This window comes from Lingula anatina, chromosome 8, assembly GCF_051362555.1.
Source record: "Lingula anatina isolate TDL-2025a chromosome 8, LinAna3.0, whole genome shotgun sequence".
Lineage (NCBI taxonomy): Eukaryota > Metazoa > Brachiopoda > Lingulata > Lingulida > Lingulidae > Lingula > Lingula anatina.
Window position 1 is genome coordinate 7,568,186 of NC_141774.1, and position 15,559 is coordinate 7,583,744.

Here is a 15,559-nt window from a genome sequence, read left to right on the forward strand (position 1 = left end):
ACCGTTCTCTTGTTTTAGGATAAAGAAGCTGATAACAGCTCACTTTGCCACTCAGGTGTAACACCTGAATATGCTATATGCTATCATATGACTCTGGGTCACATTTACCTCCACTCAGACCAAAGATACTCAGACCAGACTCAGACCAGACATAGGGTGTAACTCTAGTGTTTTCTCGTCTAAGACTCCACATTTACGTAAGTTTCATTTCAATTTCAAATATTTATTTGATAAGGACAATTGTTTTATTTGTAAGGAATATTGTAGGGTATTTTTCGTTTTTTATAAGGGATTTTGTACTGTTTTTTTTTCTAGTGATCAGCAATACTACAGTACAATGTATTGCAGTGCTGTTTTAAAATAAAGACAAAAAAAAGCCAGTCGCAAAACCTACCCAGATACAGTTATACACGGTCAGTAGTTGGGACTTTTTTTCCAGTGAGAAAAAAATGTTTACTGAATTTAAAACTCGGCTTGAGCCTTGAGTGTAGGTTGTTTCATTCCTCATATTTCAATATTTAATTGTGGCATTGTATTTCTCCATACATAGGTATTAATAAATATACCCCACAAGGGAGTGCAATTAATGTAACATATAACTGTTTGTCTCCAAATGCAATTGTTCAGTAGAAGCTACAAACAGCTATTTTAACCTATTCACATCCATCGGATACTGAGTAATTTTTACAAGGTCCTTGGACGAATAAAACGAACCCCAGAACGAATAAAACGCTCGCTTTATTTGTCCAAACAAGGTTTAATATGCCATTGTATTTTTCAACATCTTATTTCACCAACGGGTAATTACGACCTATTGCCGTATAAAATTACACCGGCACCATCCTGCAATTTCCGTATTATTATTCCAAGCAAATAGATATGCAATTTCGAAAACGGTGAAACGTTTCGACTCGGCGCTAATATTAGATGTTACATAAATATAATACTAATATTTGATGTATCTCGATCAAAAAAAAATGTTACTCATTTCCCGGCGGTTATGTATTTTTTTTCAATTTGGAGAGAGAATTTCAATTGTTGGTTCTAAATAAGCTAATTTGGAATAATGTAGTGAATGATCAGTTATGTTGTAGTCGACTTAATGTGGACGGTTATCATCTTTGGATAGACTATTTAACAACAGTACTCTGGAGCTCTCTGTATGATCAACATTGTCATTGTCGCTGGTTATTGTAAAGAAGACAAGTCAAGGTAATGTGGTGTACAAAGGGAAGTCAATGGGCTATATACATTGCTTTTTCATAATTCAATACCCGAATTTAAGTGTTTTTTCTTGATTTTTTTCGTAAAACTGAACTAAAATCACACCTGTTTTGGAACTATCAATAAGCTACAAATGTAGATTCGACTTTCTTTCCTTTTTTTTTTTTTTTTTTTTTTTTTTTTTTTTTTTTTTTTTTGAAAAGTATGTCTATTCTATATCTACCGTGCCAGCAGCGCAAGATGCGTACAGTAGGCTATAGTAAATATCACATAGTTGACGAGACAGCCCGACGAGGTGAGATTTCTTCGGGTTCCATCTCAAAGGAGCACTTGCTGATACAAGCAGCTGACCCCGGAACGTGTATAGAATGCATTTTGAAGTATGACATGCTGAAAAAAACAACTTTTCTAAATATTCGTGCAAAGTCAAATTTGCATTTGAGGTTGCATGTACTGTTCACTGATTCACAAGGATATTGTACTTGGCCTGGGGGGGGGGGGGAGGGGGAGGGGTAAGACGGAGGCAAATGGCATTTTCTTTTGCCTTGAAAAATATGGCACAGGAATACCCGAATTGTTTGGTTTGGCTCCTTTTAACCTTTTATTTATTTATTTGTTTGTTTATTATTTTTCTTTGTTTATTTATTTATTAATTAATTAATTTATTTATTTATTTATTTATTTCATTTTACTTTATTTAAAGGGGGGGAGAGATTGCTCAGAAATGGTCAAATCCACCCTCAAATCCAGACATTTGGCACTGAGCACTGTTTCACTCTGCTATTTGGGTTTGATCATAACTCTTCATTTATCCCAGTATGAAGATTGTGACCGTGTTAATAACCTTGGTTGCCCTTGTTGGCCTCTCTACGGCACGGCTGACCATTTATCCTCACCCTAGCGAAACTGGTGGTAAGTAACTCTCTTGTCTTTCCTTCCCTCCCATTTTTCCCTTTCTACCCTGTCTCACTTTCCCCCAACCTCCCGCTATCTTTAGACTGCATTCCCACAGATTTAGATCGATCCATCTGGATCGACCTAACTCCCAGAGGGTTCACGAAAGTTAATTACCCCCTTACAGCTTTTAGTAGGCGGGACAGACATTTAAGCCGGCTAAGCTGACAAAAATCTAGTGAGACTCCCCACGGGGATAGATCGATCTAAGATCTGTGGGAATGCAGTCTTTAACTTTCAATGACGATTTGATAGTAAATGTTGCTTACCAAAGAGTTGAATTTCAATTTAATCACAATAACAAAGATAATATAAATAATTCGACTTAAAATATCATCTGAAAGCATTTTCTTGTGATAATTCTCTATACTGTATATATTACTTCTTTTAGATTGTCCAGGCAATCTGGTAATCACTAAACGAGAAGGTTGCGACACGGTTTGTGCTAAAACCTGCGCTCAACCTGTCGTCGGAATTTGCTATTTCCTGTGCTGGCGAGGTTGCGTTTGCCCCGAGGACCGCCCCATTGTCCTCGATGAGAAAAAATGGACATGCGGCAAGTTGGCTGACTGTCCCGCACAATAAATTGATATTTGTTTGAAAGTTTTTCCCATTTTATGTATAGTCTAAGCCAAAGCTGTAGTTTTTGGTGTGGCTCATGCTCAGCAAATATACATTTGAATCTTGTTGGACTCTTTTCTTGTTGTTGTTTTCGTATCATATGGTTAACTAATGTGAAAGATAAAAATCTGATTGATTTTTGCTTTTGTTTTATTTCACCAAAATAGCTTTCCAACGGGCAAATACTACATATAAAAGGTTAACTTTGTCTATATTTTAAAGATTCTGTTTAGGCATACTAATTCGCTTTTACACTTCTTATTAGCGAGACAGTCTCCTTAAAAGAGATCGTCTCGGGTGATTATTTGTTATTGTTATTTTAGAGTTGTCATTATCATCACAATTTCCTTCTTGTTTATCAAAATAAAAAATAACACTGTCCAAGTTTCAATAATGTATTGTTAGGTTCCTGTTTTGAAATAATATATAGATAGAAAAGGGTTTAAGCATGTATGTACAAACCAAGAAGAACCACCTGGCCCTGAGCCCAGACTTTCCTTTCCGTTCGTTTGTATTAGTTAAAAGTACATATGATTCATCAACTCAGACGGCGCAACTTCAACGCAAAACGCAAATTGTTGTAACACGCATAGGCGGTGACGACACGTTGGCTAAGCGTGATACTTGCAGGTTTTTACGTAAACGATTGCACAAAGTAAATATTAAAATATTCAGTTTAAGGCTGATTTTAATCTTGCAGTATTTGTGCCAGTGTAACGATACGGGACAGGCGACCGAACGGTTGTACAATTACGTCAGTCACATGAACCGATTATTTACTAGCACACGTATGAAAAAGAAGCTACATAGGCACCGGTACTTCTGTCTTATATTGGCAATGTATTTTAATTGAATTCAATGGACATCCATTGTTTATTTTGGCCAAAAAGTGGATTTTTCTGGAGAAAACGAAGTTTCCCCATACTTGCTAATGAATCCATTCTGAAATTCAAAGTAAGCCCCTTTTTTGTTCTAAAAAGTTGGAATTTTTGCAATAATCTCTTAAAGGATTATTACAGAGGGTAGCCATGTGTGGAGGTCACGTCGTTTGATGGCAAGCATAGATTCCAGAATAATTGCGCTAATTGCGGTAATATTATTAATATTTCTATGAGTTTTTTTTTTCAGTTTATTAATCGTGAAATATAAATATCACAACAAGAGTTGTTATCCCTTTAAACGAATCTTTGACTGTTTGCAAGTGTTTTGTTTTGGACCGAAAACAACAACCTCATTCACCTGACCGTGCCATAAAATTTTATTCATAATTTCTTTTTCCCCCAAGTTCAAAGGGCGTCATTAAGGGGTCCTTTTTTTGCAATCTTGGAGGTCATTTAGGGGCGCCCCGATAAGGGCGATGTAAGCCATCCATTTTAGTATTTATAGCCTAATAGAATTGTGACGAATGATGTGAAGGTGCACTGTAACGAAAATAATCACTCTGATCATGTAGTTTGTTGATCAGAAACAGAAAAAATGTTTACTGTGCCATAACTTCTCATACATGACTCGTTTTCAGACAGATGCAGCCCAAGCGTTCCGTACGTAAAGAAATCATCCATCAATGTTGTCGCTTTTGCGTTTGTTATAAATATAAGGTCACAAAGAGAATACGGCGATAAAGAGGAAAGGACGCAACCCAGAACAAATCCTTTCTATGTTAGTAGATGCTGCGACTATTGCTACGGAAGCAAAAGAAGAAAGCGGCAACCACCAGTACAGTAAGTAAAATGATTGGAATTGACTGATATACATAAATGGTACTAACAAATTACTTTTAGGAAAAATCAATTTGATGGGTTTTGTCAACGATGGCCAAATTTCCGAGTTATTACCATGCCAAGATCTCAATGTCTTACTCTGGTTTTCAACTGTTGTTAAAATAATTTATCATTAGAATTGTGAGTACAGCATAGAGCTGATGAAATCCTTTGCTTGGTTTTAGCTGGACCGTTTTAGGTAGATAAAGAATATATAGTGTTTATGTTTACAGTACATTGCCTTAGCTATCGAAATTTACGACAAATATTGTCATTTCTATTATTTTTTCTATCTAAAATTTAGTTTGTCAGAGTTATTTCTATTATAGGGACAGGCATCGACTTTGCAGAAGAACACATAGGCTTTCAGATGCAATGTTTCATGTTTGTTTTCGAATGGCCTATTAGTAATTATTTACAACCATAAAATCACTACAATAAAATTCCAAATAGCATGTATAAGTCAAAAAGCACATCATATTCTTAACTTTTCGACTCAAAATAAAGACCCATTTCCATAAACTCTAGTTATCAGTAACAATAGCTTAAATCAGACAATTGAGAGGATAAAGTCGCCCAGTCTAAAGTTGTGGGATAAATCATGTATCCTTTAAAATGCTTCTGAAAGGTTTTAAGCTTGGGCCAGGACAACTTCCACAAATACGCGATGTCTTGATATAATCGGAAACTACCTCAAGATGTTTAGCACTGTGTATCAGAAACGGCTAATGAAGTAGATGGAAAATAAAGAGATCGTGCGATTTCTTTCTTGTATACCCCGATTGAACAGTTGTCTTAGAGGATAAAATTTGAGCGTAACACATTTATACAAAACTAAATAAAAAACGAAGAACAAACAACTAAATAAAAGGCTGAAATAAATAAAAGAGTTTAAAGAATAGACAATTCAATACTTTTAATTTCATGACCAACGTTCACCTTGTCTAAAACCGTTCAAAGTTTTGGTAGTTTCTGTGATTCTAATCTTAGTTACCCCCTCTAAATGAGAATGAAGACCGGTGAATTTAAATCGCGGCGGCAAAAATGGAAATTAAGAACTCGCAACAGAGTTATGGATTGTAGGTATAAGCCGTACATGTACTTCGTTAACTAAAGAAATATATTGAAAACCACAGGAGAAATAACTTGGTGTGCCCTTAATCTATTAAAATAATGCAGCTTCTCACATAAGACCCCAGTAAGAGCTGTTATCATGCGGAACACCAATAGTGGCATTCAGAACAGTGGACTAACTGGTCCGAGGGTCAAATATGGCCGAGCCGCTTGACTACTTCCCCACGGGGGATCTATTCAGTATCTATTAGCGGATTAGGCAGCAAGCTTTTTAGCGGATCGCCATATTTGACCCACGAACTAGTAAGTGCACTGTTCTGAATGCGGTCAATAGGTATTTTGAATGTAGATGCTGCCATGTGGACAATTTTACTTTACTGAAGAGCTTGCACTCCGACACGACGATGTCACATGATACGTACGTGGCAGCTACCTGCAAAAGACCTTGTGCTGCTCAAGTGCAAGCCTTACTTGCATTGCAAGTAAATGTCACGCGACAAGAAATCGTGTGTCATTGTCAAGATGGAGAGCTAGCTGTTCAGTAAACAAGACAGATAAACTTGGTTGCAAAAGGCCTGTTGCTTGTGAGCACCTCTTTATAAACTGCAACAATTTGGCAGGCTTTCCCCCTAGTTTATCCCTGTTTACCGACAGCATTTGAGGGAGGGGGGCAATTATGATAGTTTCCCTGCTCTTGTACTTAATGCTAGAACTACATAAATATGCCTGTAACCTTTTCAAGCGAATAATTAAGACTACTCCGCACGGGAAAAATAGAATGCAATGAAAAATTTCATTCATATTTTTACCAGCTGACATGTATCTATTCGTTATAAATCAACATTACCACTAAGAACATAGATTAAAATGATTTAAAAAAGAATTAAATTAAACCCGCAAATTTCTACAATCAATTATTTCTCCTTTTTTATTACATTTGGGAGTATTTCTGCAGCTGAGAAGTTTTGCACTGAAATGGCCTCTTGAGGAGTAAATGTTCCCCTTGAAAAGTGTATATATATATATATATATATATATATATATATATATATATATATAAAGATCAAGCATAATTTGTAAAGCCGCCTGTTCTTGTTAATGGAGAACATCAGACACTCAAACTTGACATTCACCTTTATAAGGTCAGTGACTTGGACTCTGACGACCGCGTCACTGAGGACACATTCAAAATTAAAGGGATAATAACTCTTCGTATGAGATCTATATTTTACAATAAAAACATTGTGAATAACTCATACAAATATAATATATTCTGTTTTACCACAGAAATGGCAGTTATAGCTATTATTCTGATATCTGAGCTTGTCTTCAAACCAAGTGACCTCCATTGATGGCTATACTCTGTTATTATCTCTTAAGAGATTTTAACAAAAAACTGAACTTTTAGAAAAAAACAGGGACTAATGTTGAATGTAAAAATTGATTCATTAACCATTGGTAAGTATGGGAAAATTGTTGTTTACTCCAGGAAAATTCATTTTTTGGCCAAAACGAAGAGTTATTATCCCTTTAAGCTACTGGTATAAGACAAATGTGTTAAAATATCCAGGACGCCAACCTTAAAATAATTATGTGGCACTTGTTTGACTCTTTAAGAACACACTCGTATTCAACAACAAGAACGGATCCACATTCTGTTCTAGAGGTTTAATTGTTTGCGCGTGTGTGTGTGAGTAGTGAGGGGGAGAAAGACACGTGTACATTTTTAAGCATCACATTTGCTGTCCTAAAAAACAATCTAATGTGCAGCGCAAGACAAAAGTAATTAGTCATGTCACCCTTGCATCCAACACAACACACTAAAATTATCCTTATCTTCTATTTTATGTTTGCATCGCTTCGCTCGGCATTTTTTCATCCTTGACCCGTTCCCTCTGTCATGTGCAGGTGCATAGACATTAGGTCAAGGGAGCATCGTGAACAGGTTATGGATGACGTGAGTAAGAAGCATGGTGCCGCAAAACCGAGTGTTCCACTTCTTCATCGGCATGGCGTGACTGTAAGGACTAGAATGCTCTGTTCTCCAGGGCCTACAGTACATGTACAAAATGGCTACTTACTCGAAGGGAGGAGCATTTGTGACACATTCCAGATATGTTGCGCTTTTCCTCTTATCGGGTTTGGTAATGGTTATTAAGATACGTGCTTTTATGGGTGTGGTTTAATGGAAATCGAAGATGGTCGGGTACGTCTGCAAAAGATAATTTTTTTTTCCAAATTAAAACACTGTTTTTATCAATTCCATGTCATATTTAATGATAATAATCACACCTTGCGACAAAAATAAAAATAAAATAAATAAATAAAATAAAATAAACAGGTTCTAGTAGGCCTATCAACCAAATTTTTCAACAGGACCTGACGTTTGAGGGCGCTAAAAATCAAGCAACATAACCAACTTACGTACTTTACAGGCAAGTATGACCTTATAAGTGTCAGATAACCAAAGCCCGGCTAGGTCAGGTTCTGTGGATGTGATGTATAAATCGCTGTTTTTGAAAGTCAAAAAGTAGCTTTTGTGAGGGGAGCTTGGCACATGCATCAAAGTTACTTTGTGATAGTCGGGGTCATCCGAGTCACGTGATTTAGAGCAAATTCAGGCGAGATTTGCGAGATTTTGATGAAAGTGGGGACAGAAAATTGCTGGGTTTACTGAGTTACTTTGTTGGTGACTGGTAAATAAATGAAAACAGCAGCCATGCAACGTTGTAGTTTTATCAATTACCATATGTTATATACACGGACTAGGGCTTAATATTTTTATTTTTTTTATTTTTTGAAATTATATATATGTGTGTGTGTGTGTGTGTGTGTGTGTGTAGCTTGAAGAGGAGATAGAAAAAAACTAAAAAACTGGGACTATATTACTTCTTTTTTTGCCCTGAACATAAATACATTCTTCTGGTGGGGAGGTTTTCTGAACTGGGAGTGGCTTAAATCATATTATTTCAGGTGTGGTGACTGATTTGCTGGATCAAAAGAGATTAAAAGAGTCAAATGACAAAAATGAAACTAAACTATTTCCACGAATCGTCACTAGATCTTCGTTTCCTTTCAACTTTAAATAGGTGGACATTTATTATTTTAATTTATTACTTTGTAGTGCCCTCAGCTCCAAATTTTGGCTTCCCTGATTTGACCTAGATTACAATTTTAAAACTAATACAAAATGTACAACGCTACCGTGTTTATATTGCTCACCATGCAGCCAATTCGGTACGACAACGCTCAAAAGTTGTAAGAATTTATCCACGGATATGTTTCTGATTATTTTCGCTTATTTTCTTCCGAATTAAAATCTGTCGTATTGTGAAGCAGTACGAATGCACCACGTTTTGCGTGACCGCTTCGAATAAGTTGCCGTCAGTTATGCCCTTAAATATTGGCGAAATTCCAACTCACCGTCTCCTACAGGACTGCATATAATTCCTCGGTCGTTTTGTTCTCTCCGTGACGTCACGCGTCAACGATCTCAAATCAGACAAATGGAAATAGGCGAATTGACCTTAACAATTTATATACACGAAACGCATTTACATAGCCTTTTTTTTTCTTATGCATTCTTTTCGACGTTGTCTCTCGGTAGCACGGACAGAAAAAGAAGTGTTTTGTAAAAAGTCATGGTGTAAAAACATGTCCTCGACCAAAAGTACATTTTATGGAAACAACTCTATGTGTAAAATAAATATTAAGAGATGGAAATATCTCTTAATTTTACACGAAAGGAAATGTATGAGCCCAAGTTCGTGTAATCAAACAAGCAAACCAAAATAACAGTTTTGTCAAAAACAAGAAATCCCCCATCTTGTCATTATGTATTCCCTGTTGAACATGGTGCTTATTCAAAACACAATCCAATTGTCTCAGGGTCATCAAATGGGCCATTCAGAATAGATGATCAGAGTACTGATGGTCTCCCCGCCTCCACACGCGCCGTTGCTGAAGGAGCCTAGCAATTAAACCTCGGACCCGAGATTTAATCATTTTAATGGCGCGTGTGGAGTTGGGTAGACGATCGGGAATCAGCAATACTTCTAACAGTCACGTGGGTTTATTTACAGCAAACTGAAATAAGGGACACGTCAGAGGCAAGTCTAAATAGTTGAAACCCGGACAAGACAAAACGGTAATGTCCAACGAAAGGGCCCACGTTGAGGATTTAAACGAAAGCGACGGTATCATGAAGGAGCACGCCAACGCTGCCTTTGATTATAATGAGGAAAAGAAAAGCAATGTCGAAACAGACGATAAGAATGTTGACGAAAATCAAAACTGCAGGAGCAATGACAATGATTTTGATTATTCCGAATGCGTCAGTAGAAGCGACAACAGCACTGAGGTGCCGATCGTTAGCACAGTGTACGATAAGAATGACGAAAAGGGCAGGCAATATGGCGATGAAATTGACAGCAGAAATACCTTTGACTGTGAAAATTTTGATGACAGCAATTCTGAGTTCACGAAGACCACTACGGTCAATAAAATCAAGGATCAAGAAAACGGCTGTAATTTAGATGTCAGTATCGTGCACAAAAGCGTTATTTCCAACTTGTTTACCGATTCTCTTAGCAACCTAACCAATAACGACATAAGCAGCGGGGTAACCAGTAACATCATACATGGAATCGTGAACGGTGACGTCAGCGACGACAACAATACCGTCACCAACAAAAATTATGACGTCATCCCCGAGAAGCGTGACGTTGACAGCAAAGCCCCTGATGGTGGGTGGGGCTGGGTGGTGGTGTTCGCCTCCTTCATGACCCATTTTATCGTGGACGGGATTTCGTTCTCCATGGGTGTGTTCTACGTCGTCTCCCTGGATGTCTTTCAAGACACCAAGTCAAATACGTCATGGCTAGGGTCGATTATGACGTCATCTCTTTGTATGGTAGGTAAGTAGATCGGGAGTCGCACGACTTTTATGACAATATGTTATAATAAGAATAATATATAACCTCCAAATATTTAGAAAGAGCGACGTGCAGTTCATTGTGAACGCTCCGACATATACTGGTAAAACGGTTGATTTGTTGAAATGTATTTTAGAAACTCATTGGGGTATTAATTTATCCTTAAGGTTCTAATTCCCTGATCATTGTTTTGCCACATATTCAAGTATCGTGGTCTGAACAATGGCATTTCACAGTGACTTTCTATGATGTAGTATTCAGATACCCTGAAAACACTTTATATTTCGTTTTAACGATTAAAACTGATTAAACTATCCCTCTCGTTAAATGTAACATGGTTGACGAGACCAATAATGGTAAAAATGTTTTGTTTTAATCGCGCAAAGGAGGGTGATTGGAGCATTTCAAGCTTTCGGGTTGGGAGAGATATTGAACTTTTATCTTTTTATTGTTTTTAGCGCTACTGGCCGGTGTTCTTTCGGATACCTTTGGTTTCCGAGTGGTCAGCATTCTTGGCAGTGTCATAGCTACATGTGGGTTTGCATTGAGTGCATTTGCGCAATCTATACCTGTGTTGTATGTCACCTTAGGTGGAATGGTGGGTAAGTATACATATTATTGGGCTAATATATATATATATATATATATATATATATATATATATATATATATATATATATATATATATATATCAACCCCAATTGAATATACTGTTAAAAAGCGTCTTCAGGAATTACAAATACAAGCCTTGATATTCAAATTCATTACTTTTTCCCTTCTTAAGTCCTGAATGTATCATTGTAAAAAATTGCCCCAAGTATGGCGTTGAAGCTTTTCTATGTTTTAACTGTAATAATATCTCACAATTTTTTACAGAAAGGATGGCTATTCTGATATTTTAAATAGTTTACACATATTAATTAGAGGTCAATATATCTATACATATATATTATCCGCAATATGACTATCAAACGGAAACTTTTGAAGTTAGTAGTCATCTCCAAAGCACTTGTCTAAAATTTATAGTTTTATATTAATATTATGTATATTTAAATATTGCCAGTGAATGTCTTATTCAGATTTATTCTATCTGCCTTTCTCAGGAATAGGATTAGGCTTCATGATCTTCCCCAGCGTCGTCTGTGTTCAACATTACTTCGATAAACGACGTACTCTGGCTATGGGCATATCTGTCGCCGGCTCAGGCATCGGGACTTTTGCCCTGGCGCCGTTTCAACGCTGGCTGGCTGATCTGGTTGGCTGGAGACACTTAATGATCGTCTTGGCCGGTGTGAGCTTCACTGGGACCTTTTTGGGGATACTGTATAAACCGCCACCAAAACATAAAACGGATAGCAGTGTGGAAGTTTTAGGCGATCTCCAAGATACCGAGCTTGGATTGGAGGAAAAGATGCCATCAAAAACCGTAGATATGGTTATGATAAAGGACACTGAGTATGAGTGCGACGTGTTTAAGACCACTATGAAGTATGCTCAAGACCTTGATGATGGGACTGTTAAAAGCAAAGACGATCTCAATTCTAAAGAACTACAGCTAAATCAATCTCAAATAATTGAAAATGACACAAAAGAACGTGATATTAATCCCAAAACAACCACTGGGGTAAATACAACGCCACCTATCCACCATTCTCTGCAGCCTGAAAACAAAGGTAGTTTTACCACGTGCTTTGACAAATGCTGCAGAGACGGCGCTGTCGGGGTCATACACTGGTCGCTGCTGAAAGAGCCCTCCTTTGTGGTGTGGCTCGTGTGTTTCTTCGGTTGCCAATTTGCAGTCGTGGTTCCATTGACCTTCATGCCGGACAGTGCCATGGAGCGCAACATAGGGGGCCCTGAAGCAGCATTTCTGATATCCGTCATAGGGATCGTGAATATTGCAGCACGGCCCATCATAGGGTTTGTTGCCGACCGGAACCACGTACGTCATCACCGTCTTAAGTTACTGGCTACCGGTGCTTTCATTGGTGGGGTGGCGTTGATTGTGAATCCATTTTGCAAAACGTACGCAACATTGGTTATCGTTGTTATTCTTATGGGGTTGTCTCAAGGTAATGAGTCTTTTCAACTCCACATGTTATTTCTTTATATTTTCATTCTTTTCTCTTAACTGAAGCTAGTAATCTTTTGACAGTACTTAGGTCCATGCAAGACTTTCACATGTAAAACGGTGAAACCCGTGTAAGGAAAACAACTCGAACGATTTAATTCAATTCTAATTAGATGAAAGTGCTTGGTGCATCTTATCAGAAAATTGGGCTAAAAATCTAAATATGTACATATGCTTGTATTTGTGTTTTCACTTACTCGTCTAGTGTTATTCATTTGCATTTTTGTTTCCATTTCATGTTTTTATTACATTGTTTATTAGTAATTCATTAAATGCATATGGTTGGTTTCCTTTTGCTAAATATTGCGAAACATACCTTGAGAAGGGCTCATCTCTCGAGCTTAACAACTATCAGATTTTCTTCATTTCTAGGAGCATGCATTTTACTCATGCCAGTCGTGTTGCGCGATCTCTTTGGACTGGGCAAATTGAACACAAGCATTGGCTTTACATTGGTCATAGTGGGGATATCGACGATGCTAGTTCCGGTTTTAGGTAAATCTGCGAGACAGAGGCTGAATTCCAAAAAAATTATCTTGTAAATGTCCTTTGTTATTATTTGTTTTATTATTATTATTATTTTATTTTCAAAACTCAGACGTATGTGCCTCGTATGTGAAATCGCTTTGAGCGAGGCGTTAACTACAAAAGACAAAACGCAGGGGATACCTTTGCCATACGGTGATCATGCGTGAAGTAAACGCAAAATTTACATTTACATATGATTATTGATAGTAAGAGATGTATTGAATACGCTAGGAGTTGGTCAGTTTTACATGTACGTTAGTATATGCTATCCGTACACCACGTACATCAAACATCCGCAGCGTAGCTGTTACGTACATGTTAAGCGCAATCTCCTTATGCCTTGCGTATGTGGCAAAGTATGGGTACGTACTGCCCAAGCTCTTGTATATATGAAAATTATTGAACATGCTTTTCCTCCTTCTGCGTATATGCGGGTATAATCGATGCGTATAATCGACTTCACATATGGTGCTCCTTTGAATATTTTTTACGCTAGCTGTGACAGGGACTTTGGGGGGGGGGGAGTGCGTGGCCAATTATTCCCTCTTCCACGAAACCGACATTGATGTCACCCAACTTTTTTAAATTTCAGGATGGGTCACCGACGTCACAGGGTCATATGACGTCACATTTTACATTTCCGGAGGGGTTGTGATCACGTGTAGTTTTGCCATGGCAACTATAACACGTTGTCAAAAGGAAACGATCGATGCCGAGGTGCCATGCTTAGCCAATATACCGGATCTCGATGCAGCGATTGTTACAACAGCCGGAATATTATGAACAACAAAACTTTGGGTGAAGAAGTTAATAGCATCCTAAGACATTAAGCGTGTTTTGCGTACGAGGCTTAACTATTTGAAAATTCATATAAATGCTTTGATCAGCAGACCTGCTGGTCATCAAGCGTCATAGGTAAAAAAAACACGTTAGTTAAATAAGAATCGAGCGATGTGGAGGGGATTGAACCGTTGTTCTTGTTGATGATAATGATGGTCATGATGACAATGATGATGATGATGATGGTGATGATGATGACGATGATGATGATGATGATGATGGTGGTGATGATATATGCACAAATTCCAAGAAAAAATCCACTTGTCAAGCAATTACAAATGCTGGGATTGCTTAAAACATCTCTAAAATGATAAGAACTGAACTACGTGAATCAATTACGCAGAATAAATGTGAGGTTGTGTGCATATAGACCTAAATGATGAAATAGGACTTAAGTGAAAAGTTATACACCTATGTACTTTTTGATTTCCTCATCCTGTAGCAGATTTTTTTTCCGATCACGGATATGTATATAATGATTAAAGGACGGATGTTTGTATATATGTATACTTCTGTGAAAATTAAAAATTAAATGGGCATCATTTCCAAATATGTTTGAGTTTTATTTTTTTATTATAAATTTGTTTTATTTCATTATTATTATTTATTTATTTATTTATTTGTTTATTATTATTTTTTATTTATTTATTCTATTTTTTTTTTTTTTTTTTTTTTTTTTTTTTTTTTTTTTTTTTTTTTTTTTTTTTTTTGCTTTTCGGGCAGTCGCGTTATGAAGAAAGTTAATGGTGAAAAGCTAAATTTGGAATTTCAAGCTCAAAATAAAAATGTTTTCTCTCTCAATGATTTTGGACAGATGTTTATCTCTGTAATAATTTTTTTTTTTTAATTAATGACTCCCCTTTATCTCTCGCTTTAGGACTTTTACTCACGTTGTATGCCTTTAGGTAACGACTTGTTGTACCCTAAGAAACACTATATGTTGGCAGATTTATCGTCCACGGTCTACTTGTTACTTCTGAAATGCAACTTAGATTTCTAAAACGCGGATGTGGCATATTATGTTCAAGTCTGTTATGCAAGCTGCATCATAAAACTTTATGTAATATGACTGTTATTTTATTCATCTAAATCTCAGTTCCGTTTTTAGAAGAGCATTTTCATTCCTTCGAGTTTAGTTAATAATAATAATAATAATAATAATGTATTCATTTATGGCGCATTCCATTAAAAATCTCAATGCGCCTTACAACATTCACTTAAAAGAGCTAAATATCACAATACTAGAATAAGAACACATTACAATTGTAAAGGACTGAGAACTAATTTAAAGAACCAATTATTTCATATTCTAAAATGATAAGAAACTAAAGTGACAACATTTTAAATTAATCATGAAATTACAGTACACCTTATTAAAAACTAAAAATTAACTATATGATAGTAACTGATAGGCTATTCTAAAAATATGAGCCTTCAAAAGCTTTTTAAAAGTATCTATGTCACCTGCTGCTCGTATTTCAGAGGGTAAGGTG

At 36.7% G+C, this 15,559-nt stretch overlaps 2 protein-coding genes across 2 annotated transcripts; both read left to right on the plus strand.

Moving 5' to 3' along the window:
• The first annotated feature begins 312 nt into the window (after positions 1-312).
• Positions 313-14,345, plus strand: LOC106152504 (monocarboxylate transporter 12-like). The gene is made up of 7 exons (XM_086994708.1): positions 313-413; positions 4,319-4,520; positions 9,716-10,549; positions 11,026-11,169; positions 11,671-12,639; positions 13,071-13,193; positions 13,819-14,345. The coding sequence occupies exons 3-7, from the start codon at positions 9,784-9,786 to the stop codon at positions 14,007-14,009; spliced, it is 2,193 nt and encodes a 730-aa protein (XP_086850834.1). The 5' UTR covers positions 313-413; positions 4,319-4,520; positions 9,716-9,783; the 3' UTR covers positions 14,010-14,345.
• On the plus strand, positions 1,103-2,865 carry LOC106152508 (uncharacterized). The gene is made up of 3 exons (XM_013526119.2): positions 1,103-1,212; positions 2,042-2,136; positions 2,570-2,865. The coding sequence occupies exons 1-3, from the start codon at positions 1,163-1,165 to the stop codon at positions 2,761-2,763; spliced, it is 339 nt and encodes a 112-aa protein (XP_013381573.2). The 5' UTR covers positions 1,103-1,162; the 3' UTR covers positions 2,764-2,865.
• Positions 14,346-15,559: the final 1,214 nt, after the last annotated feature.